Source organism: Lotus japonicus, chromosome 5 (assembly GCF_012489685.1).
Source record: "Lotus japonicus ecotype B-129 chromosome 5, LjGifu_v1.2".
NCBI classification, from domain to species: domain Eukaryota; kingdom Viridiplantae; phylum Streptophyta; class Magnoliopsida; order Fabales; family Fabaceae; genus Lotus; species Lotus japonicus.
Window position 1 is genome coordinate 64,853,587 of NC_080045.1, and position 26,307 is coordinate 64,879,893.

At 35.2% G+C, this 26,307-nt stretch overlaps 2 protein-coding genes across 3 annotated transcripts; one reads left to right on the forward strand and one right to left on the reverse strand.

Annotated features, from left to right (window-relative positions):
- Positions 1-171: 171 nt before the first annotated feature.
- On the reverse strand, positions 172-5,828 carry LOC130717029 (sulfhydryl oxidase 2-like). 2 transcript variants are annotated; one of them, XM_057567115.1, is made up of 12 exons: positions 5,282-5,827; positions 4,333-4,357; positions 4,147-4,239; positions 3,879-4,060; positions 3,562-3,631; positions 3,407-3,475; positions 3,254-3,327; positions 3,019-3,163; positions 1,843-1,883; positions 1,470-1,616; positions 956-1,390; positions 172-581 (listed from the first exon to the last, which is right to left on the reverse strand). In XM_057567115.1, exons 1-12 carry the CDS (start codon positions 5,512-5,514, stop codon positions 560-562), a joined length of 1,536 nt encoding a protein of 511 aa, XP_057423098.1. In that variant the 5' UTR covers positions 5,515-5,827; the 3' UTR covers positions 172-559. The 2 variants fall into 2 exon arrangements, with proteins under 2 accessions (XP_057423098.1, XP_057423097.1); XM_057567114.1 differs by having other exon boundaries at positions 441-581; positions 908-1,390; positions 5,282-5,828.
- Positions 5,829-11,828: 6,000 nt separating this feature from the next.
- LOC130717573 (uncharacterized) lies at positions 11,829-18,710 on the forward strand. The gene is made up of 11 exons (XM_057567835.1): positions 11,829-11,992; positions 12,228-12,332; positions 12,431-12,501; positions 12,595-12,644; positions 12,869-12,942; positions 13,031-13,093; positions 13,424-13,511; positions 17,718-17,780; positions 17,851-17,930; positions 18,018-18,089; positions 18,172-18,710. The coding sequence occupies exons 2-11, from the start codon at positions 12,301-12,303 to the stop codon at positions 18,251-18,253; spliced, it is 675 nt and encodes a 224-aa protein (XP_057423818.1). The 5' UTR covers positions 11,829-11,992; positions 12,228-12,300; the 3' UTR covers positions 18,254-18,710.
- The last annotated feature ends 7,597 nt before the right edge of the window (positions 18,711-26,307 follow it).

Genomic DNA, 26,307 nt, shown 5'->3' on the forward strand with positions numbered 1-26,307 from the left:
AAAAGAATATTGGCTGACAAGGGTTAAGATTCCATTAGCACTGGGTGTTGCTATCAAAGGTTTCAACTAAACTAATCATAAAATTTTAGAATCAAAGAGGACCTAACATAAAATTAAATAACACTAACCTGAACGAAATTTTAGTGAAACTAAAAAATCACACAAATCAAGTGATAATCCACTATAGGCCATCTGTGATTCCATTCATGTGTTTGGTAACTCTTGAGCCAGATATAATAATGTAATACATACTTGTAGCTTATACAGTTCCTTTGATAATAAAAAATGACCCAAAATTACAGAGCAAAAATGTTACATGTCATATTGTCAAGTGCTACTTTCCCCCAAATTCTATATGTGAGCTCAACGCCAGAAAGTGAAAGAAAGCAGCACAGATCAGTCATGATCTCCAAGGCCAAGAATTGTGTTCTGTACATTCTATCAAGAAAAAGGATATATTCAAAAAGCCTTGGCATGGCTCTTTGGAGCATGACCATATAAGCCTATGAAAGCTGTGATGTACCTCCTCTGTCTTTCTGTGTGCTAGTCTCTGCTATTCCTACTTCCATGTTCTCCTTGGCCTGAAACATTATGCAAACCAAATATAAAAGACAAGAAAGAAAATATATTTGAACATCTAAGAACAAAATCTCCCTCTCCTTATACCCCCCTTTTAATTCTACACGGCGGAAATTTTTTCAGTACTACTGTAGTACATACTCTTCCAGCTTAAAGTATGACACTTGACAATGACATGTATAATAAGTTATTCCCAAATTTATTTATTTATTCTAAAATTGAAAAATTGGTGAAAACTGTGACATAATAAGTCTTCAGCACTACAGGAGTACTGAAAATTGGCTCTTACAAAACCTAATTATTATTTAATTTTGAAAAAGTTCATTACCCTCCTAATTATCATATGTTCTTATAAGAGTGTAGGTGGTGAAAATACTTCCGACTCTTTTGCTGCGAGCGCCAGTAGCATGCAAGTGCTCCAAAAGCACAGCTAGCAACAGCAATAGCCAAAGCAGCTCCCACAGGCACCACAATTGCATTGGTTGCAACTATTAAATCTTCAACAGCTCCTTCAGTTCCATCCTTTCCAGCAATACTCTTGTTTTTGTACAGAGAAGCAAGTGTATTTCCATAATAATTAGTCAAAAGCTTAAAGACCTCATCCTGGTTCCACTCAATTTTGTTGTTTTTCTGGTCATGGCTGATGTAACAGGATGAGCAAAGCTGTTTTGAAGGCCAAATTGTCTTCGGGAATTTGGGATCATCAGTACCAAGAGATGCTTCTTCTTTTTTCAACCTTTCATTTACCTTGTTATGGGAACTCCACAACCAGAGAGCTAAGTCACGGGCTTTGGTGAAAGGACTAGAAACACTGAAAATTAAATTCAAAATTAGAAGCAGGGAAAAAAAGAGCTTGAATGATAGACATTATGAATTCTCATTTCATTTACCTTGAACACATATTGTAGAAGTGTTGTCGGCATTCCTCACAGACGAAGAAGTTGTGAACAAAATCACATATTGCATTAAATGTGAACTGACTCTCTCCATCCTCAACCCTCACAGAGAGTGAATGCAGAAGAACCCATAAGCCACAGCTGGTAAAGCGCAGAGAGACAAGACAAGGTATACTGTTAAGATATGTTATAGAGATGATTTGCAAATTGCAATTAATACAAAATTTGTCACTTAGATGGGTGACAGAAGACTGAGAAGAGTGAAACTACCAACTTAAGTTTAAAACAAAAGCAAGAGCAGTTGATATAGGGAAGTTGAATATGTTGATTGGATAAACTAGAATAAACACGGAAGGGAAAGAATTACCTAAAGCCTCTGGTTTCATTTTTACTGCCACGGCAGAACATCTGCAAAGTGATAGACAAATAATCAAAACAAATAGGGACTACCTCACACTATGAAATTTCAAAACTCAAGCATAGGACAAAATTCTTAATCATAATTAAATAGGGAAAGTCAACACAAAAAGTTATATTCACTGACTATAAAAGAGGTTTTCCATTTAACTATCGTGTATTGAAATAGTTTCACATCAAACCAAACTCATGTATGGCAGGCAGCAATTTTTATATGAATGAATGTACTTTTCTATTCTCATGGTGTATTTTTAGATGATTTGGCACTGCTTACTTATTCTTTTTAGGAAACACTAAATGTACTTTCTTTCTTTCTTCTCTATCCCTCTCTCCATGTGTTGACCAGGATTAGATAATGAAAGCAATGTTCATCAAGCTAAATCTTCTTAGACATATTTATAAAAGCAATGAGGAATTGAGGTCAAATCATAGGACTCTCAAAAAGTATGAAACATAAAAAGGTGCACAGACATTGGAAAGATTAAAAAAAAAAACTTTCCAGAAAAAAATGCAAGGTCTGCTTTTAGGTGATCCCCTTAGTTGGAATGACTTTTAAGGTCTGTCAGTGTTACATACCTGTAGTATCTGTCAGTGACTGTTAATACAGGAGTTAGTTAGTTGTGAGACTGGAATAATCAGAGAAATAAGGCAGGTTGCTGTTAATAAGAGGGGTTGAGACTTGAGAGGGAGAGGTATATATTGTCATTTTGAAAGAAGATTGGGGCCACTGAGCACTGGGAGGATTGCAGACCCTTGAAGTTCTATAGTGTTGCAATTAAGGGAGATTTTCCCTATTCTGAGTAAAGAAATACCCTATCATCAACTTGCAAATATTTCATAGTGAATAATGATATGAGGTCCTACTCACAATAACAATTTAACCAGTTATGGTAAATTCCAGATAAAGAATAGACTTATTAATAAATTACGGTTACTGGGAACAGATCTTTCAAGGTTCCATCTGATAACAGCAGTCCATAATAAATTAGCATAAAATTTGTCTCTAAAGCATTGTCCATACTCCACAGTATACTCAATACATATACTTCGTGCAATAACCACGCGAAAGTGCACAACAAAAATGTTAAAAAGGTATAGTACAAGGCTACAAGTATTGAGATCTTACCCAGTACCCACGTGGCACCTCTTTTCCACAAATCTGTAAATTCCCAACTGAATTCTTATCATCTTCCTGCTTAACAGTTGACCAAAAATCTGTTGGGTACAAGTCATCGAAGCTCACAAGAAATTCTGCAGCACCCTTCCGGCATCTGAAAAAAAAAATAGTCCAGAACACAAATAAGTGTGACATCAAACAATGGACATACAGAAAGAAAGGATCAGTTAAAGGTTCATCTTACCTCCTAGAAGGATGATGAGCTACCAAAAGCTGAAGAAACTTTATAAGTGATGCTCGAGTTCCTGGTTTTATCATCTGCCAAACAGAAGTTATTTGTTCTATCATCCAAAAGAATGAGCAAAAACAAAAGGACAATCAGGGGAAAATGACATACTTTGTTCTCTAAGATGATGTCAAAAGCTTTAGAAGTTGCCTCTTCAACATCGTAGATAGCTCTTGCAATCTTTTTATGTTGAGTATCATATATGTTAACATTTTCAAATATAAAATAAAAGTAAATCAAATATGCTGGCATGTGAAGAAAATGACCTGTTCAGGGTCTGATATATTGGATGAAAGATGCTCATTTTGAAACTTCTGATCATCCAGGCCAAATGAACTGTAAAATTATCAACGTAATCAGCTACAAACATGAAAATAAGCTCAAGCTACATTTGCATAAGATTTAAGGTAAATATAAGATAGTTTTTATGTTCCTTCAGACACAACTGGAATGCTTCCTCATAAATCCAACTATATTTGCTTGAATTGATATATTTAAATACATCATCTGACTCAAATAAAAATTAAATATTCACCTAAAATATCATAACCGCATTAACAATGAGATTGCGTACACTTCATACCTGCCTGTTTCCTTGTTGATCCAACTAAGCAACCGATCAGCTGTGCGTGCATCATCAATCGCACGTATATCACTTTTGTCTTGTTTAGGTTCCCAACCAGCACCAACGAATTTAGGAGGGGGTCCCCAAAAGAGCATAGGATAATGACCAACAGAAAACTTATCACAGAGCTTAGTATTTATCTGTGCTGCCAAAGAGACCACAAAGGAATCTTTTTTACTAACATTAAACCTCGTCTTATGAAGAACTTCAAAGAAGATGTGCGTACCTTTGATGCACAATCTACCCTTGTCATTAATATGATTCCTGGATGCACTGCATCAGGTCCATTAAATAACCTAGCAACCTTTTCATAGTGAGGCTGCATTATAAGTTCAGAGAGGTAATAATGGTGAGTTGAAATGTTCACTGAGAATGGCTGAAAAACTTAATTATATTTTTCAGTGAATAATACCTTATAATTCCTGCAAGCAGGGCACCTGACAGAAAAACAAGGAACAAAAAGTGAGATGAGAATTTCTTATATTTCATTCTTAAATAATCTAACTAAAAGAAGAAAGGAATTTGTAAAATATTTAACATCAAGGAATGCAAAAGTTTAATATTGACAACATTGGTTAGCAGTAAGTCAAAAACCATCAAAAACCGAAGTAAAATATTAGAGTCCTCAAGCATGAAATAAAACAAGGATTTTTTTCGAAAATAAAGTAAAATATAAGTTGAAGGGTGAAAGCAACAAGGGAATGAATCCAGTGAGAAAGATAGATGAGAAGGAATGAAGAAAAAAAATTGAAAACCATATCCAAATAAATGTAAAGTAAATGTATACAGATTCATCAGAAACATATACTGTATATGTATTTCAACATGACCTCAAAAGCATGTTGAAAGAATACATCCCAACTTTCTGGCTTTGCTTCATAGTGGAGTAAACGAGGACGAGGACGACATGGCATGAACGAATAAACAACACCGTTTTCATGCGAAGTTTCGATATAACACAGTATATTACTGCTCATAGCATCAAATCCATACATCAACAAACCATTACCACCCCTTAATGTTTTTCTAAAGGTCCAATTGCCTTCAACTGGATTAGTAGTAACTAGTAACCGTAGAAAACAAAACTTCTGAAAGCCATGTAATGCTATACTATATAGTATATATGATGAACTCATCTGTCCTCACTATTACTACTACAGATCCAATTTGCTGATCAAAGGGCATTTCATTTTCACCTTCTGTTAAATTACCCTAAAAAAAACATAACTCCTAGCATCCAAGTAAAATACTAAAATCCATAAAGAGCCAAACTTTTCAATACCCAGAAGAAAATTCCATGAATTCAACGAATACAAACACAAAAATATGATAATTTGATAGAAATCGTTATAAAAACTTACCAATTGGCGAAGAATTCAACAACAGCGAAGGTGGCAGGGGTATCCTTGAGAACAGCATCGAAATTCGTGGCATTAAGGTCAACGGCATAATCAGGATGATCACCACCACCGCTTTCGTCATTGTCGTTGACCACTCTCAGGATCGACCGCGAGGAAAAAGGCGAATTCGCAGAGCAGCAGCACACAGAAAGCAAGCACAGAAACACACCCAGATGAAAATTCATCCCAGACATGGAAATGGAAGCGGATCACGAGAGATTGGGGGTGAGGAGACTAGGGTTTTGTGCGTTATTGGGGAAAAATGAAGAAAGGAGAGAGAAATGGATCTGTTACTGTTAATTTTCTATTGTTGTTTGTGTTCCCTTTCAGCTTTTGAAGGTTGTTAAGGGCTTTGGATTTGAAGTGTGATGGTGATGGGTTGGAGAGAGGGTTTGGTTTGGTGTTGTTGGGAAGGTGAAGGTGAAGGAGAAAAGGGTGAGATTTACGTTTGCATTGTTTTGGAGATCAGATGGCGGAAGAAACAGGCAGGGCCCTCTCTCTCAAAACCATCAAAACTTTTCAAATCTATTCTTTCTTTTTAGGCTTAAATGCATTTTGTGCCCCTGATGTTTTAGGGGCGTGCAAATGACACCCTTCTTCTAATTTTGTCAACGTTTGTACCCTCAATGTTCTGAGAAAGTATAGCGAATGCCCCTCCGTCAAATTGACGTTAAAAAACTAACGGAGGGGCTGACGTGGCTTTTCTTTTTATTTTATTTCCTCAAATGACACGTCATTAAATAAAAATCAGAAACTTAAAAAGGGGTGGGGGAGATTCGAACCCAAGACATGAAAGTGGCAAAACACACACTTTACCAGTTAAGCTACACAAACAATTAGTAATATTATGAACAAAGATTTATTTATATCATGTTTATTCATCAAAATGTAATAAACATAAACCCAAATACTTCCCACTATTTCATTCCCTTCATCTTTTTGAGTCTCTCCATTTTCCTACGAATCAAACCGAAACAAGAAAGCAAATACAAAAAAACTCTGATTAGCTAACTAGTTGAATGTGAATTCTGAAAGAACTTAACATTGCAAGTTTATCTCTAACTCTGAGTGTAAAATATCAAAATCGAAAGCATGATTGATTCGAACGAATTGAAAACAGAAACCATCAGAGAATTGCAACAAGTTGAAGCGTGATTTGATCTCTGTTCAAGAGAATGAGAGTTGAAATGCGAGGTACCTGTGCGGAGATTCAAACTGCAGAGAAGAAAGGGTTGCTGGTTGCAGATTCAGAATGTGGAATTTGAAAGCAGCGATGTTTATTGCATATGAAAAATAGTAACAATGGTACCAGCCAGTAATTTAACCTGAGTGAAGCCAAATTACAAAACTCAAAAGGGATTGATTTTGAACCAGAATACCCAAGCGGATACAGTGAAGAACCAGGGCACAACCTTCTCTTGAAGTGATCCTCCAAAGCTCCATCAATTTGTGCTTCTCTTCTCAGATCTGGAAACAAAATCCAGAAATCGAACTCATAAACAAACCCAAAGATCCCATTTTTCTGCAAAATCAAACCTTCTCAAACAGACTTTTCATATATTCATCTCATCTTCATCCAGAACACACCCCAATACCATCGAACCCACACCCAGCCTCACCTCATCCCCGGCGCAACCCAGAACCACCCACACCAGCAAACCACAACTCACCCGAACCCCAAACCCACCACACCCAACCTCACTTCATCCCTACTGCAACCCACAACCGCAAATCGACCCCCGCCCCCATATTGGAAACCCAATCCCCAGCCTCACCGTCGCGCCGCTTTACTCCGCCGCCATCACCCAATCGGCCACCACCGCATCCCACCCCACCCCCACCCCAAAAACCAGAAACCCACTCACCTCCAACCACCACCGCAACCCACCCCACCCCACCCCTTTCCTAGAAACCCAATCGGTAACCACTCAAAGGGAGTTTTACCAGAAATTGGGGGTGAAAGATGAAGAGAAGGAGAGAGGGGGAAGGAGGGTTAATGATATAAATAAAATTGTGTTACTAAATAAATCAATTCTCTATGTAGCTTAATTGGTAAAGTGCGGTTTTGCCACTTACAGAGCCTGGGTTCGAATCTCCTTCTCCTATTTTTTCAAATTTTAAAGTTATTTCCACGTGGCAACTCCAAAAAAAATAAAAATAAAAGCCACATCAGCCCCTTCCGTTAATTTTTAACGTCAAAGTGACGGAGGGGTACTCGTTACACTTTTCAATAACATTGGGGGTACAAACATTGACAAAAATAAATGAGGGGTGTCAGTTGCACAATCATGAAACATCAGGGGCAACAAATGCTTTTAAGCCTTCTTTTTACTTGGATTCATCAAATTATTACAATAACCTCCTTCAAGTTTCTCAATATTATACTTTGATCTCCTCTATTTTAATAATCAGCCTCCAAAGTTTTTCTTATAATACACTAATAGTCAGGATATGATAAGAGCAAGATAAGATGGAGAGTTGGATAAAGACATGATAGGATAAAAGCATATCTTGTGTTTGAGGTGACATGATGATGATAGATATGATATGAATTATAGACAGTGGAAAATATATAAAGTTGTCCTTTGAATAAAAAATACATAATATTTTTAAATAATAGCGATTGATGATATAAAATTAATTTATATTTACTATTAATAAATCAATATTTATAAGTGAGAAGTGTATTTCGTCGTTAGTGAATAGTAATTTTATTTATTTTTATTATAATATAAATAAGAAATAATGTTAACTAAGTATAAGCAAGTGATAAAGATAATTTAATTATTTTATATGAGTAAATTCAATATTTTCACCATTAATAATTTAGTTCATTTTTAATTAAATTTATGAGTAAATAAAAAATTTTAACTTAGAAATAACAAGTAGTAATTGATAAATAATAACATTACTATATTACTAAAATTAATATTTTTATATTTATTAATTAATATTATAATAAATTATATTTAATATAAATATTGAAATAATTAAATTTAGTGTTACGGTACTAAAAAATAATAAAAACTGTCATCTTATCCTGTCGGAATAATTCTACCATATTCCTAGTCCTAGCTCTCCCTCAAAATAAATTTTATACATGATGGACATGATAGAATAAGGAATATGATTGTGTTGTCCTATCTTACTGGCGCAATAAACAACAAATAAGAGCAGAATATGATTGCACTATCATATCATATCTGTTTATCATGTTAATCAAACGGGTCCTAAAGGTATCTTGTAGTGCATGTTTGGATGGATTTCGAAAAGTCATGGTGAAACTAAAATCACAATAGACAATCATCGATTTTGTGATTTTAATTCAATGTGATTTTTTACCATACATTCAATTATATCGAGTTTGACAATCAAGTTTGACTAGATTTGTGCGGTTTCAGTTGTTTGGGCTTTAGCCACGCATGTTATAAAAAAAAATGTATCGAGTTTGACATATATTTGCATAATGTAAGTGTCCACTGTCATAATGACTTTTTTGTCAATGTCATAATGACTTTTTTTTTTTGAAACTCGGTACTTCATTGATTAAGAAAAGGCTGCATCTACAAATAGAAGATGCAACCATACATGATCATTAAACTTAAAAGCTATGTGGGCTGGGGAATTAGCATTACGCTTTACATGGGAGAAGGAGATGTAACTAAAGTCCTTTGCTAAAGCTTGGCAGTCTTTGATGATATTCTGGATAGTCCAAGTACTTGAATCGGTTCTCATTGCTCTAATGACAGAAAGAGAGTCAGATTCAAATATCACACTATCCATTCCCATTTCTCTCGCCTGTAGCATGCACCACCGCAGGGCTAATGCTTCAGCAACTAAGGGATCCAGGTGATGATCTTCCACGTGCGTGCCAGCCACTTGCATCGTTCCAGAATGGGATCGGGCAACAAAACTGAAGCCCGTGGAACTTGCTCCTGACCATCCTGCATCCACGTTGACTTTGATCTTCCCTGTTGGAGGCGCCTTCCAAGCCACTTCTGGTTCCGTTTTTTCTTCAGCTTTTCGAGAGTCTTGTGCTTCTTGCCAGTCTTTTAGATTGTTCATGGCTGTGTTCATCGAGGTGGTTGGGTCGGGTCTTAAATCATTGAAAGTTCTGTCATTTCTGGCTTTCCAAATGGCCCATATGCCTTGGAAAATCAGAGTTGTGATGTCCCCTGTTTGTGTCAAGCAAATTTCTTTTAGCCACTCTATAAGCTCAAAGTTCACCATGTCAATACGAACCCCCGGAGGATGATGAAACCATGCTGCCCTTGCCCAACTACATTGCTTGAACAGGTGATCCTGAGTTTCCATGATATCTAGTCCACACATCACGCAAGTTTCAGCAGTTTGGATACCTCTTCTAGCAAGATTTGCCTGGCACGGGGTAATGTTGTTCGCGGCTCTGAAAATGAAGTGTTTGAGCTTGCTTGGTCCTGAGGCCTTCCATAGTTTTTTCCAAGGAAAATTCATCCTGTTAGAGCCACTTGTTGTTGCTGCAATTTTCTCACTTTGAAGCTGATAGTAGGCTGATTTGACAGAGAAATTTCCCGACTTGCTCCACCTCCATATTCTTCTATCCTCAACATTCCTCCAGCTTAAGGGGATAACTTTGATAGCTTTGGCTTCAGCTGTACAGAATAGGGAATTAATTAAGAGAAAATTCCATCCACCACCATTCGGTAGTAGAAGATCAGCCGCTTTGTTCAAACTTAGATCATCATTGATATTAGAGAGGACCAAGCCACTGCCATCACCCGGGATCCAGGGGTCATTTTGAATGTTGATTTTCATTCCATTCCCTACCCTCCATTTAATGCCATCTCTGATGAATTTAAGGGATCCCCAAATACTCCTCCAAGCAAAGCTTGGTTGGTAACCCAGACTTGCATCAAGCAGGTCTTTCATGGGGAAATATTTGGCCTTCCACACTTTATGTAACAGGGAGTTTTCATTGTTTAGGAGTCTCCAAGCTTGTTTACATAACAAGGCTTTGTTGAAGTCCTCACAGTCTCTAAAGCCCATACCTCCTCTGTTTTTTGGTTTACATAAGTGCTTCCACGCTGCCCAGTGGATTTTCCTTTCCTCATTTTTTTGTCCCCACCAGAAGTTAGCAAGATTGCTTTTTATTTTAGAACAAATGCCACTTGGTAATTTGAAGCAGCTCATGACATAGCTGGGGATAGATCGGGCCACAAACTTTATGAGAATCTCCTTTCCCGCTCTTGAAAGAGTTTTTTCCTTCCAGCCTTGCATCTTTCTCCACACTCTTTCTTGGATTTTGCCGAAAATAGCTTTTTTCGAATGGCCAATCACAGTAGGTAGTCCTAGGTATTTGTCATGGACCGTCACAGCCTTTACTCCCATCCTTGATCGGATTGTTTCCATGCTGGTTGTTGTCACATTTCGGCTGAATGAAATCTCTGACTTGTCCAAGTTTACAAGTTGTCCGGAGGCCTTCTCATACTGCTTGATAACATTCATCAAACTGTCAGCTTCTTCCAAGGTAGCACGGCTGAAGATCAAGTTGTCGTCGGCAAAAAATGACTTTAATGTGATCACAATTGACAAAAGAAGTACATGTCTCATTTATAACTAGCTGAGTATATGGACTAGAGGTCGTAGACCAACCCAAGTAACTTGCCGTTCGTGTAGGCCTAGGCCCGAAAAAGTAGAAGCCATTTAAATGCATGCCTGAGTGGGTTGAACCATTTATTTATTTAATTTTTTGTTTAATATTTTTATTCATTAATTATTGTGCCTTCAATGTAATGTTTTTTTTGGTAAATGCCTTCAATGTAATGTACTGATATATATCACAAATGGATAATTCCTATTCAACCTAAGTTATAAAATTTAACCCTATTGAATCCCTCAATCTATATGGATCATTTAAAATAATGGTCCATAAATATCACTATCTTAAAAGAACTAAGTTATAAAATTACTCTAAATTGTTAAATTTCACCCTATTGAATCCTTCAATATCTCACCCTCTATTTATAGTCTCTTCTCCACCGCCCACCCATATCCACTCTCTTTTTCATCTTCTTCGTCCCGATCGAAGAGGAAGCAACAAACCTAATGATTCAGGAGATTAGTTTAACACTCCCATGCTTCGAAGAACACATATTTGAAAAGGATGATGACTAAGGTGGCTCCAGAGAATTGGGTGTCGGGAGACATTGCCTCGAGTGTGAACTAGCATGTATATCATTGTTCTTCTCCATCGAGGTGTCGTTCAACTCGTTCAAGGCTTCTTTATGCTCCCGTGAAATCCAAATCTTCTTTCAATCGAGTTGTCGTTCGAAATGACACATAAATTGTAAAAATATGATTTATTTATTTTTGTTATATGTATAAATTGGATAAAATTATGCTGTCAAAAAAAAAATCAAGAGCAAATCAAATTAGAAAAAATAAATAATAATAGAATATTCGAACCAAACATTCCCGAAGATTCTCTCTTATCCACCTCTCTCAATACAATAATACAATATGTTGAAATCAAAACCAGAAATACCGAATATTCGGGGAGTTTCGTTTTCATTTCACCGCTCCGAACCCTCTCAATTTATCCCCAATTTTTCAAACCCTAACACCACGAATTTTCACGGCGATCTTTCCAAAGCGGCACCAAATCAAGCAATCTCCGCCATCTCTCTCTCTCTGGTACTTCAATTGCTCTTCCTTGTTTCCATTTCTGCTTCGATTTTCTCATTTTGACATGTTTTGACTTCGTTATTTCAATTTTGACCTAATTTATTTCTGCTTCAATTTCAACTCTCAAAATCTTCTGTTATCCACTGTTCATGCTTCTTGCATCTTATTAATCGTTGAATTCTGTGAATTTTTTCAAAGTGTTGGTCAATTCTGATTGTTTTTGTCTTTCTGGCTGAGTTGTTAGGCAAACACGGAGAACACGTGTTTTAGCTGCGAATCACAACGACCGAATCGGAAACGTTTGATAATTGTTCATTATGAAGTTCCTCGAGTGTGCTCCTCTAGATCGGTAATTGCAATTTCAAACGAGTTTGCTATGAAATATGAGATTGTTTGTTGCTTAATTTTGGTTGGTATATAATAGGGTTTGGTATGAATAATTTTCAGGCTTAACGATTTCTTGTGTCATTTGAATCTGGGAGAACGAACTATCAAAGGATGCCTTGAAGCTTATAGTTGTAAGGAGGAATTGTTGGTCTACATTAAATTTTATTTTTGGATTTGGATTTGATTTGGGGTAGTAATTAACAAATTTAATTATTTTTCTGTAGGCAAACATGCTGGAACTGATAAAAAACTCTCTATCAGTTTGGACAATGAGGTGAGCTAATGCTGTATGTAGATTTTGCTCTACAAAAGATTGATGCAACCGAAGCTGATTCGGGACATGTTGAAATTAGAATTGAGGATATATATTTAATTTAATCAATGATGTTTTAAGCTTAGTTATTCATGATAATAGCATGTCTTTCTGTACTTAGATTTATTGAAAGTTTTCTCTTACTTTCAATTTATTTAATATTGGTTGAACTTCTACAATTTCAGATTCTTGATTATCTTGGGAAGTCATCTGATTCTGATTCTTCCTCACCGCATGATCCCTTAATAACTAGAACAAGGTGGCCTTTTATTATCCAGATATGTTTAGGGAAATGAGAATTATATATAAAGTTTGTTTCACATGTTTTCATCATATATTAATTCCAGCCGGAAGACATTGGTTTACCTGGTTCTTGCCCTCTATCACATGTATCCGGATTATGACTTCAGGTACCTCAGTGTCCTATGATATATCATAGATTGTCTATAGGAAAAAAAAGAGGATTATGGGTAATGCTACTGTCAGCTTCATGGCGACATGGCAACCCACTATATAATCCTTTTTTTTGTTGCATTGGGAGTGTTGTCAAAAGGTTTGACAGACAGTGTTTTAAACTGTTGCTCGAGTAGCTGAGAGTTCAAGTCTCTCCATTTCCCAAAGTCTTTTCCGAGTCACTTATGTGGTTGAACATTGAACACTTGTGCGTTCAGTTTTGTATCTCTACTGTTGTGTGCTTTTGTTTTTCATTTTTAATACCATAGTTCTATAATGGTGTTTAGTGCAGTTAAAGCTCACCAGTTTTTCACAGAGGAATCATGGGACAGTTTTAAGCAGGTTTTTGACTCCTACATGTTTGAAGCCTCGAAGGTGCTACTATTAATAGTGTTTATTTTTGTTTCAAGAATTATTTTCATGGCCCCTTCGGTGTTTGATTTGCAGAAATCTTATTGGCATCTTGGATGTTTAGCTATAAGATGTTTGGATATAAAACTTGTTTGGCCTCATATGAGTCATGACATCCAAGATTCTTAGGCATGTTGGATGACGCAAATTTAATTTTTGATTCCACCTAATAGTTTTATGCATCTGTAATTTTAATAAGTATAATCGTTTGGTTTTTTAGGTAGAGAAGGAGGAAAGGAGAGAATAAAGAGTTTGAATAATAAGATATTGTGCATGACAAAATACTAAGAGCAACTCCAACCCCAAAATTCTTATTTGGTTTCTTAACACACTATTCAGCACTATTCAGCACTATTTCTGTGGGCCCTGTCTGCCACATCAGACTTAAGAAACTCCTAAGAAACTGAAGCAGATTTTGCTCCAACCCATGGTTTCTTAAATTACTATTTGAAGGGTCCCACCCGTGTCCCACCATACAACATAAATTAATAATATTTATTTTCACCCAATTTAGATTTAAAATTTAATACTAAATCAATACTTCAACTTAAAAATAATTTAATTAAAATTAATACGAATTTAATTTAAATTCCAACGGCTATATTCCACAACGGCTATATTCCCCAACGGCTATATTCCCCAACGGCTATATTCTCCAACGGCTATATTCCACAACGGCTATATTCCCCAACGGCTATATTCCACAACGGCTATATTCCCCAACGGCTATATTCCCCAACGGCTATATAGAACACATAAGTAGAAACGCAGTACACATTAAGAAAAATTCGAATACTGAAATTACAACACTGATGCAATACACATAAGTAGAAATGCTAAAATTACAACACTGATGCAATACACATAAGTAGAAATGCTAAAATTACAACACTAATGCAGAATCAATAAGTAGAAATGCTAAAATCACAACATTGGCACACGCTAAGAAAGACAACAACAAGAATTAAGACATTCCTAGTTCTTTCATGGCGAATTCAACTAGGCGCTGATGCGTTGCTAACTGCACCTCGTTCATTTGTGATGTGTCCTCCATAAGGATATCTTTGTATTCCTTCAATAACCGCGCCTTTTGAAGTTTGTTTTTTTCCTTTTTCACCTCCAGTTCTTCAGTCTTGAGCTTCTCAAAACTCGCAAGGAATCCCAGTTTAGCTTTCCCGATGGCTATCATCTCGGAGTTAGGAACATAATCGAGATCACTTGAAGCTGTGTCTCCTACTTTGGCCTTCCTTTTCTGGTTCTTTTTTCCCAACGGGCGGGTTGCTGGTTGTGTGGCCTCATATTCGTCGCCCTCGATTGATGCACTCCGGTCAGACGATGTTGCATACACCCCATCTACTGACTTCTTCTGCCTCGTTGAACTGGTTGTCATAAATGTTCCCTTCCACTTTGGTTCATCCTTCACCAACCGCCATTCATTCTCATGTTTGAAATCTTTACCTGTATCTACATGATATAATTGATGCGCCGTAGCCATGATGTCCTTATCTGAGTGTCCACTTTTCCAATGATTGACGGCTTTAGTGTGGCAACCGACAAATTTTTGAAGATCAGCATTCAATTTATTAAAATGAGATTTCAGGGATAACCATGTCCTCGAAGGAGAGGCATCGTCGCGGTACTCCTCATATTGGGCTCGAATCTTATTCCAAAACAAATCTGACTTTTGCTCATTTCCCACGACCCGATCGGTAGAAACGTTGAGCCATGATTGAAGAAGAAGTATATTATCTTTACCACTCCATTTGGTGCGTTTCTTTCCGGATTCTTCAAGATCAATATCATCTAGACCCCGTTGAGTAGAAAATTCAGGCTCATCGGGCATAGCCTCACAATGTGTACTTGAGACTTTTGAACTACTGCTGCTACCAGTAGGAGGTGCTTGGTATTGTGGTGGATACATGCAATATTGTGGATTGTTTGGATAAGGCATTTGTGGTGGATATGGTCCCATTTGACCCTGAGGTTGGTTTTGATGGTAGAACGATTGTGGAAACATTTGATACGAAGGATTTTGAACATTACCACCGGTGTGAGGAGGTTGGTTTTGAGGGTGACACATCTGCGGATGTTGGCTTTGTGGTTGATACATTTGCGGATGTGGGTTTTGTTGTTGGAACATCGGCATAGGTTGGCTTTGCGGGCGAATCACCTGCGAATGTTGGTTTTGTTGTTGGAACACCATCATAGGTTGGCTTTGCGGGTGAATCATCTGCGGAGGTTGGTTTTGTGGCGGAAACATAGGCGAAGGTTGCAAACCTTCACTTGTAGGAGGTGTTTCATTGTCGAGCAGTGGATAATATTGCTCATAAGGATTAGACATTTTGAGAAATTTGAGAATTTTTGGACAAGAGAGATATTGTGGGAGTAAATGTTGGTGTTTCAAATGGTCTACTGCACTATATATAAGGTAAAGAAGCTGAGAATTGAAAAAACGGTCGGTAAAGAAGCTGATAATTGAAAAAACGGTCAGAAAACCGGTCAAACCGGTCAATTTAAAAAAATTCAAAAAAAAAAAAGCCCAAACGGGCAGAAAACCGGCTCCAGCCGGTGGGATGACCGGCTCAGCCGGTCACCCACTATATAATCTATTTTTCCTCACTCTCACCCTCAGACCCAACCCTCAACCCTAGCCGCTCCTCTCTTCTCTCACGCTCAGCTTCTTCAACCTCTCTCACTCACCTCCTTCCTCTCTTCTCTCACGCTCAGCTTCTTCAACCTCTCTCACTCACCTCCTTCCTCAAGCTCTCACTCACCTTCTTCTTTTCCCCTTCCTCTTTCCCCCTTCCTCTTCCACGACCTGCAGCGTCTCCTTTTCCCCTTCCTCTCACCCACCACCGCAACAAACACCCACCACCGCCAACAAACAACCTCAACCGCCAACAAACACCCACCACCGGCCACGATGCAGCATCCACCGCCACCAAAACCCACCTCACACCCATCGAAACCCACCTCACCACCACCAAACACCCACCACCGGCCACGATGCAGCATCCACCGCCACCAAAACCCACCTCACACCCATCGAAACCCACCTCACCACCACCAAACACCCACCACCGGCCACGATGCAGCATCCACCGCCACCAAAACCCACCTCACACCCATCGAAACCCACCTCACCACCACCAAACACCCACCACCGCAGCTAAAACCTACCCCAGCCGCCACCAAAGCTTCAATCAAGACCCAAATCGCCCCTCAAGCTTCTGGATCAGACATGCAAGGTGCTTGATCGGTGGTCCAAGCTTTAATTTTTGCTGCTCACTTTGCTCCCTCTTCCTTATTTTTTTTCATGTAACCCAGATCATGAGGGTAAAGTTTTAATTTTTATTGTAAAGTAATAATTTATATTTTAAAGTTATAATTTTGTTGTAATCAAATTGTTGTTTTGGAGCTCTGTTGTTCATCTTCTTCCAAGTTCCTTCAATCTGTTTTTTTCCCTCTGAATTCTGGAGCATTCGGTTGAAGAAAGTGAGAGAAAATAATAATTTTAAATGCTAAGAAACCAAAAAGCAGAGTTCCTTGTGCAAGGAACTCTGCACTGTTGCTAAGATACCAGAAGTGCCAACTAGGCATTCTCCAATGCTGCAAAAAATAGGATACGGTTTCTTAGCAACTCCAGCTGGGTTAAGAAACCAGCGTTGGAGTTGCTCTAAGCACTAGCCTCTATTTATACTAATTTTAGAATTAAGCTAACCAAATTAATGAGTTAAATCTTTAAATATAATTTGAAAATCACTAATAAGTGACCATCTGAAATGCTAGAAAAACATGGTACAATAATATAATTAGATATTTTTCAAATATTTTATATCCGTTTCTCAAGCTAAAGTTTACTATGCTTTATGTATGTACAAAATAACCCTTAAGAAAACTATGATATTAACTGAGCTCCACAAAACATGGCTGGAAAGGCAGCTATGGAATGCTATATATCTCTTGGAAAGATGACTCTAGAAGATGACTGGAGTGATCATTAGTCTGAAGAGCTAGTTAGAATGTTGCATGACCTTGAAAGGAGTCTTTACTGAAATAATCATCAATGATTAGTTTTGCTTGATAGTTATGACACCAATATGTTGTTAATTTATAATAATGATTAGTTTTGCTTTCTTGGTTTTCTTAAGGCTGACTTATCTACTGCAGGAATGGGATGAAACTGTTGAGGGTCTTTCTCTGCTGGACACCTTGCTCAAGGCCATTGATGAGGTAAGTTTCGTTTGAAAAAATGAATTGGAGTGATATCTAGAGGCCTTTTTTGTGATACCTTGTGATGCAGGTGGTGAAGTTGGCGGATTGCGAAATTTATGGTTATGTACCTGATTATGAGGCAGATCCCTTACTAGACAGTGGAGCAATGTAACTTTTTATTGCTGCAGACACTTGAATTACTATCAGTTTCCTGTTAAGAGATGAGTCTAATACTATATTTTCTGTTTTCTGCAGGTGGTCCTTTAATTTCTTGTTTTATAATAGGAAGCTTAAGCGGGTTGTGACTTTTCACTTCAGCTGTTTTAGGTGAGTTGAGATTTTAAAATCTTCTTTAACTACTTTTTGATTGCATCTGTATTTATCTTTAGAACAATTCTGTTTGTGGCAGTAACTTGATTACTGATGGATTTCTCGCCGATGAGTTTCACAATGACTACGATGAACAAATATTTGCTGACATGGATATATGAGACTATGAATCGATCAATACGACATCAGCTATCATGTCAGTGTATCAAGACTCTCACCTTCCCTTATGAGAGACTGTAATATAAGACCGTTTTAGATGTGTAGCTCTGTAAATTGAAGATAATATCTGTGTGGTCTGAGTCGTAGATGTAGTATGTGTATCATCATGCATGCTATGTAATAGTAGATTTAGCATCTGTATCTACCTCGGATGCGCATAGTAAGTAGCTTTGGGATCTGCATCTTTCTGTGTGCATATAACTAATTGGTAGTAAGTATAGTAACAACTAAAACGTACTTATTTGGAATGGGACATGGATATTTGGGGTTACATTCTTCTGTAAATGTTTCCTTTTCGTTCATAATTTGTATCATGTGGGTTATTGTGAAGGGAATTAACACTATCTGTTCTGAGTATCACATGGGTTTATCAATAAAGAGTTCGTTTGCTTTCGTGCATTTTGACTCCTGAGTGGAATTAAGACCATGAACCCTAACAAAATGTTAATTGAGCAAATTTGCCTCTTTGTTATTATATATTTCTTCTTTTAATTATTGTTTCTAAAAAGGATTTTATGCTTCTCTTTGGTTAGACTTAACTACTTAAACTTGCTATTTTTCGTCAATCACTTATTTTAACTTTGCTGTTAATATGATATCTACTAAAAATTGCTTATGCCAACCAGAGATAAGACCCCCTTCTTAGATGGTCAATTCGAAATCTCAGTTAATATCTTGCTAGTTTACTTTTAAAATAATAACTAAGTAAAGGTGTTTTACTCCAATATTTTTCAAGATTATAATCTAAAGGTATTTCATTTACGATAAGAGTTTATATACAATTTTTTTTTTTTTTGAAATTTGCAATATGCGCAAGATTACTGTCCATCAGTCCTCTGTGGATTTCAGAATGTATTGTTCATTTTATATTGACTCAACATTTAGTTCTCTTTTCGGTTTTTTAAAGATTGTAAAATATAAATAAGTATTGATTCATGGTTTGGAAATTAGCGAGGGAAACAAGGGGGGCAATTTTCGTCGCAAGTTCACTAACAGATTGAGATCAGATCAAGGTTATCGAGATTCTCTTTCAATCCCTTTTGTTTGAGGATTTTTCTAGGCTAAGCCAAAGAGAAGAGGTATCAACCAGGTTTAATAACTTCGGATGATAAATCATATAAATTTGACATCAGCCACAAATTCTGTAGGTTTTGACCATCTTTATTCGTATAGTCTCGTCAAGGTAAAGTAGGATAAAGGATGTTGGACTTTCAAAATTAAAAGGACAAAGGATGCCGGAGTTGGGTGTGCTCACCTAGTTACAAGAATTTTGTGACGAATTAACTTTCGCCACTACTTTAACTTTTGCCACAAAGTAGTGACGAACACAATGTTCAGTCTCAAACAAGTAGTCAAGGTTTTTGCAACGGATTAGTAAATTGTTTTTAAACTATTTTTTGGGAAATAGTTTGTGTTTATGTTATTTAGAACACTCCCCCATTTTATATTATTTTATTTCTATATTTCTAATGAAAAGACTCTTAATGACATTTTTTTAACAAAAAAAAAAATGTTTGTGACGGAAAAATCCCTGGTTGAACCACCTCGCTTACGGGATTTTGTGACGTATTTTCTAACCGTCGCAAGCATGCATACGAGGTGTTAGTGGCGGACGTAAACTGCGCCACAAAAATAGTGATCGATGGATACTTGGTCGCAAGCAAGTTGACAAGGATTTTGTGACGGATATATTCCGTCGCAAAATATATTGATTTTGTGACGAATGTTTATTTCGTCGCAAAATATGTGACCCCCTTTGCAATGACGGATTTTTTGACGGATTTATTTTCTGTCGAAAATAATCAGTTTCCAAAGCTACCTAAATTAGTAAATTATTTAAACGACCCCCCTCTCTTTACATTATTTATTTCAATATTTCTGAAGAAAATACATTTAATAACCATTTTTTCAATGTGGTGTTGAGCTCTTTTTGGGGGGTTTATTTTTGGTTTGGAGGTTATGTTTTTCCTGAAGGGATTTCGTTTGGGTTTGTTCCATATTAATAAAGTTTCTTTGGCTGTAAAAAAACAACCGCACTTTTGATAAATCTACATGAAATTTGGCTTTTAATTTAATTATAACACCAATTTCATTTGAATTCTTAATTTTTATTAAACATTTTATGGTAAACTTTTTTTTTTACAAGAGGAAAAGATTTTATGGTAAACTTGAAAGCTGAATAACAACTTTTAGTTTTCGCCTAATACTTTAGCAATGTATAATAAGATAATAAGATTAGGTAAATAAAAATATTATATTTAACTTTTTCGATGAAAAAATAAAAAATATTTAAAAGATTCTAAAACTTGACAAGTTTATCATAAAGACGTACATTTAGAGCTTATAGTTTTATAAAAAAAATATGAGTTTGTTAGAAAAATCCGCTTTATTGTTTCATTTGAAAACTAAAATGACTTTTCTAGTGATATATATATATATATATCTATATATATATATATATATACTAGTGCTTTTTTACCCGCGCGTTGCACGGGGAATATGTCTATTGTATTTGATACATCGATTCATATTTTAAATTATAAATATTTAAGATGCTAAGAATGTAAGAATAATCATAATAAAGATGTAGATATTTAAAGAGCACAAATTTTGAAAAACACAGAAGTTAATAAACCAAAAGCTTTAATTTTTGCATATGTGAGGTATAACTGAATTTTGTTTGTGAAGATGTATACTCGTGTTGCATAAAGGGTAATGCTTTTGTGTTTTAGATATATAACAATACATAAATATATAATTATTTTTTAAATTATTAAAAATACACTTAAGTTATAGAAAATGAATTTTATTTTTTTTTAACTCGTACAAATTTTCATTTTCATGTAAAATGTTTCTCCCCGTGAGATCTCGTAACTCTAATTTGTTAGCACTAATAAATTCATGTCATAATTTTATAGTACATATGTATTAATATTTTGTATTCCTCTTACTTTTCTTATTATCAAATTATTATAGTTATATACTTATATAAATATACACTCTTAAAATTTTGAAAATAATACTAAAGTTAATTATATTAAATTTATTCTATTAAAATAATATCAATTAATTAGTTTAGAATATAATGATGGTATAAAAAAAGTATAATGATACTTTTTATATAAAACAAAATCTCACGTAGATAGCATTATAGTACTTTAAAATTAAAACATACAATTGAAAATTATACGCAAATACAAACAACAACCACTTTTAGGTTTCAGAGCAGACTTAAATGCAAATCATCTTACTCAATGGATTCTCATTTATCAGAGAAACAAAATCTTATAAATTTCATAAATCAATATAGAAGGGGAAATTCTAGTGTTTTTTTACCCGCGCGTTGCACGGGGAATATGTCTATCGTATTTGATACATCAATCAATTATTTGATTATTTAAAATATATTAAACAACATATGAAATAGAAGGGTCTCAAATGCTAAGCAAAGTGGACCAAAAGACTTGTCATCTAAGCCTGATTGAGATCAAGATGAAATCGTTTCACATTTTTCATGAACATGAAAACAATGACACAAATAATAGATATAAGGAATCACCAATAAAGCAAACGATAAACACATATTATGGGAAAAAAAAGGATGTGATAATAACACTAATCAGGATTGTAAAAGATAAATCATAAAGTATGACATCATTTTGTGTTTATACCAAGTCATCCAAGTTTGAGTCAATATTGCAAGGTACCTACAAAATTTATGAAATATATCGGAATTTTTTTTTTGGTTTGTTTGCTCTGTCCTGTTTTCTTTCCGACACTTTCTAGGTTTTCCTATCTTTCTGTCTTTGGGTTTCTTCTGTTTGGTTTTTGTCTGGCTCGATCTTTGGGTGTACTTTCGGGTTTTTTCCGCCGGTGTTGGTTGGTTTGTATTTCCTGCTTAAGAGTTTGCTCTCAAGCCTTTTGATGTTATATATATATATATTTATCTTTCAAAAAAAAAAGTTTGACTTTTTTATTAGTAGTTTGTCAACACTACTTTAGTTGCATATAATAATAAAATGTGTAAGAAATATATATTGATTCGTCTACTTGAAATTTGTCTTCTAAAGGAGAAGAGCCGAAATATATAGGGAGTTTATGATCTTTTATAGTATATCAAGTAACAATTTTGTGTCTAAGGGTGACGACTGTCCTATTACCACAACGTGATTCCACCCTTAGTACATTCATTAAAAAATTATTCTTTTTTTGAAAATGGAAGAAATAGCACGTGATTCTTTTTCAAAAAATTCAACGTGTCAATACATTAGATAACAACTGTGATTCTGTTACATATTTAATTTAAAAAAAAAGTGATTATTAAACAATAGATGAAATAGAAGAGTCTGAAATGCTAAGGAAAGTGGACAAAAAAGAATCACCAATAAAGTAGATGATAAATACATATTAATCATGGAAAAAAAAAAGAACGTGATAGTAGCACAAATCTGAATTGTGAAAGATAAATCATAAAGTATGACCTCATTTTTTTTATTTCAAGTCATCCATGTTTGAGCCAATATTGCAGGGTGCCTACAAAATTTAAGATATATATCAGACTTTGTACATACTTGTTTTAATCAATAAAGAATTATTTCATTGTAAGGGAAAATAGAACGAACCTTAAACCGACAATAATATTTTTGCATCAGATGTTCATCAACTTATAAGATGTCATAGACATCATGTTAACAATGAAATAAAGTTAGGTCACTTGGAAGTCAGTTTGTATTAAAAAAACTATTAAGATAAAAAATTAAACTAACCACTCATATGTTCTCAAAAACTTCTTGGTAGACAACATTGCGCTTGGAGTTTGAAACTACCCCTTGTTTATCCCCTAGTGTTTTTTACCCGTGCGTTGCACGGCAAATTGATTGTTGGAGTTGACATTAATAAAAAATATAACAAAAATGTGATGAGTATAGAGAAATACGTGTGGTATAGACTAAATTATATAAGTTGTTTGTATGAGAGCTGTGATAGTAGATAAAGAATGACGTAGATTCTCTCCCATCGTTGGGTTAAATAGAGAATAAGAGAGGGAATTAGTTTGCCATGAATTGACATTTAAATAAAAATAAAAATATCAAAATATAAAAACAATGATAGGCTTAATAAATTAATAAGATTACTCCCTCCCAATAACCAAAAAAATTAATAAGATTACAATTGGAAAGCTAAAAAAATTGATCAAACTTTGTTCTATGTCTACTTAAAATGAGAAGATTGAAAAAATACATTGGACCCACAAAATCTGCCCCTTTATCTCTCATCCCTTGCCAATCAAACACACTAACTCTTATCTCTCTCTCCTCTATTTCTCTCTTCTCTTTCACTACCATATCAAACAAAGCATTAGAGAACCTAGTTGAATAGTTTAGCAAGGCTATAACAAAATGGCATAGGAGTTCTTGGAAAATAATTTTAAAATTTCTTTAAATTATTTTTCAAATCTTATCCAATATAGCTTTTGTTTGAAAGTAACATATCCACTTCATTAGCATTCTTTGTGTGCAATCACCCTCCTCTCTCTCTCTGTCTCTCTATTCTCCTGCCTACAACTCATTTCCTTCTTCTAGCTTCTCATACCTTATTTCAAGTAGTGCCTTGATTTCTTTAAGGCATTTGATTCAAATTAGCCTAATTGAACCAACCAAAACACATAAAGAATAAAATTAAAAACAGACACATAAGTAGCTTCAAACCAATACATTAATCTTATGAATCAAATGCTAGACATAAAGAACTTTTAACTAAAAGGATTCATTCTCCTACCTCAGAAATTAAAAGCATTAAGCCACATGCTTTTCCTTCCCAAACTCTATCTCGAGCCTTTAATGTACTTCAACAATTCTTCTCTAATTTTTTTTTGAAATCTCCTGCATTCTTCATTCCTTAGCATAGTCTGAGAAAACAAATCATAATATGTCTTAGATCAAGAAAATCATTTCAACCTACAATATTATATCAAGAAACTGATTTTGGAGCAACACGCGTAGGTAGATTGGCGGAACCATCACCTATAACCCGAGTCAAAATAAGATTAGACATAAACAAAACTATGCAAAGAAGGAATTTGAAGAGGAAAAGGGAGAATGCTCACCACTTTTTCCGGCCAGCTCTCCAATTGAGTCATGGAACGTGACAAAGAGGGGAGTCGAAGCCATCATTATAAATTTAGTAAGGAGTAGTAGTAAATCTTCTTTCAAAATATAATTTATTTAAATCTTAGATAATTAGGGAAAATCTTTTAAAATTCAGGTTTCAAGATAAAATAGCACAACATAAGAGAGGCTATCTAACAAATTGACAATAAAAACAAAACAAAATCTTTAAAAAATATTTAATAAAAATACGATAAAAATTCGGATTTTTTTTAGAGTATTAATTAATTTAAGATAAAAATAAACAACCTAAATCCTAATTGATTTATACTCTAAAAATAACTCTAAAATAGAATAAAATATTTCCTGTAGAATCACATACAAAGGAGAATCAAAAAACATAAAGAACAAATCAAAATATTGCAAAATTCCATATAGAATATTAAATGGACTCACCATCCATGGCTTCCAAAGAATCTCTTTTGGTGGAATATCTATAAAAAAAAACCTGAAGAAAAGAATTTGAAATTAGCATGGCAAGTGATGAACGAAATTGACCTTGAAGTCAAACATGAGTGAATGAAAGTTAAAGGTAAAGTAAAACAAAATTGAAAAAAACCATAACATATTATGCAAGCAAAGGAAGAAAATAATTTGAAACCTCCATCTGCAACCTTCCCAATCAGTCCAAGGCAGCAAATCGGAGGGATGCGAATGCAAGTCGATGGCAAAGTGGTTCCGTTGAGAGATGAGACGATTTTGTGGGGTGGTTCCGTTCAGTGGAGAGATGAGATGAAAATTGCATCGAGGAGATGAATTCCAGGGAGGAGATAGTGGAGGTAGGCAGGGTTTTAAGAGGATTTTTGCTGATGGGATGTATTATTGATTTAAATCACTTATCACAGATTTTATATTAAGATAAAAACTCATAAAATCAGGAATTAATTAAAAATCCGAAAATTCAATAAAAATACCATAAAAAAAAGAAATAATAATATAAATTAAGATAAAATACAGAATAAAAATACATAAATCCTAATCAAATCTAAAATTTAAAAATGTACTAAATAAAAATAGATAAAAACTATCAAAATCTAGCAAATCACAATAAAAACTCATAAAATCCGGAATTAATTAAAAATCCGAAAATTCAATAAAAATAGAGTAAAATACACTCACCCCCCTCAAGGTTTGTAAGAATGACACTCCACCCCATTCTTTTTTTAAATCTACACTCCACTCCATTTTTTATAAAGGCAAAATTTAGCGACGAAAACAAATTCGTCACTAATAAAAAATAATTACTAATTAGTTAAAATTTAAATAAGTTTAATGCATATACACTATCATACATTAATTTATGAAAATAATTTTCCTGAATTAAATTTAAAAAAACAATCCACTCTGTCGGTTAAGTCCACGTCCCATCTGTCTCCAAATCATATTTCTCACCACAAACGGTCACCACCAAGCCTTTGCTCCCTTTAACACGACGGCCACTGTCCCAGAATGTGAAACCCCATGGCACCACCATGCATCAAAGTTTTGTTGCGACCTGAACCACAGAACGTGAATCGCACATTCCCAAAGCTACCTGTTCAACTACTTCTTGTGAACTTCACCCCCTTTAAGTTGCGAGCGAACGCTCTGTTGGTTTAAGATGTCGTTGGATTTTGTTAAAAGCGGTGCTCCACCGCATCGTTGGGTTCTAATAACCTCCGATCCACTTCATATTTCTTAATTTTGTTTCTCTATTTTCTTCACCCATTTGTCTTGCTTTTTGGGTATACAATCCAATTTTCAAAATTTGAGGTATAAAGAGATTATTTTGATTAAAATTGAATTATTACCAAATATGAAAACACAAGCATGTTTCCCTATGTTCGAGA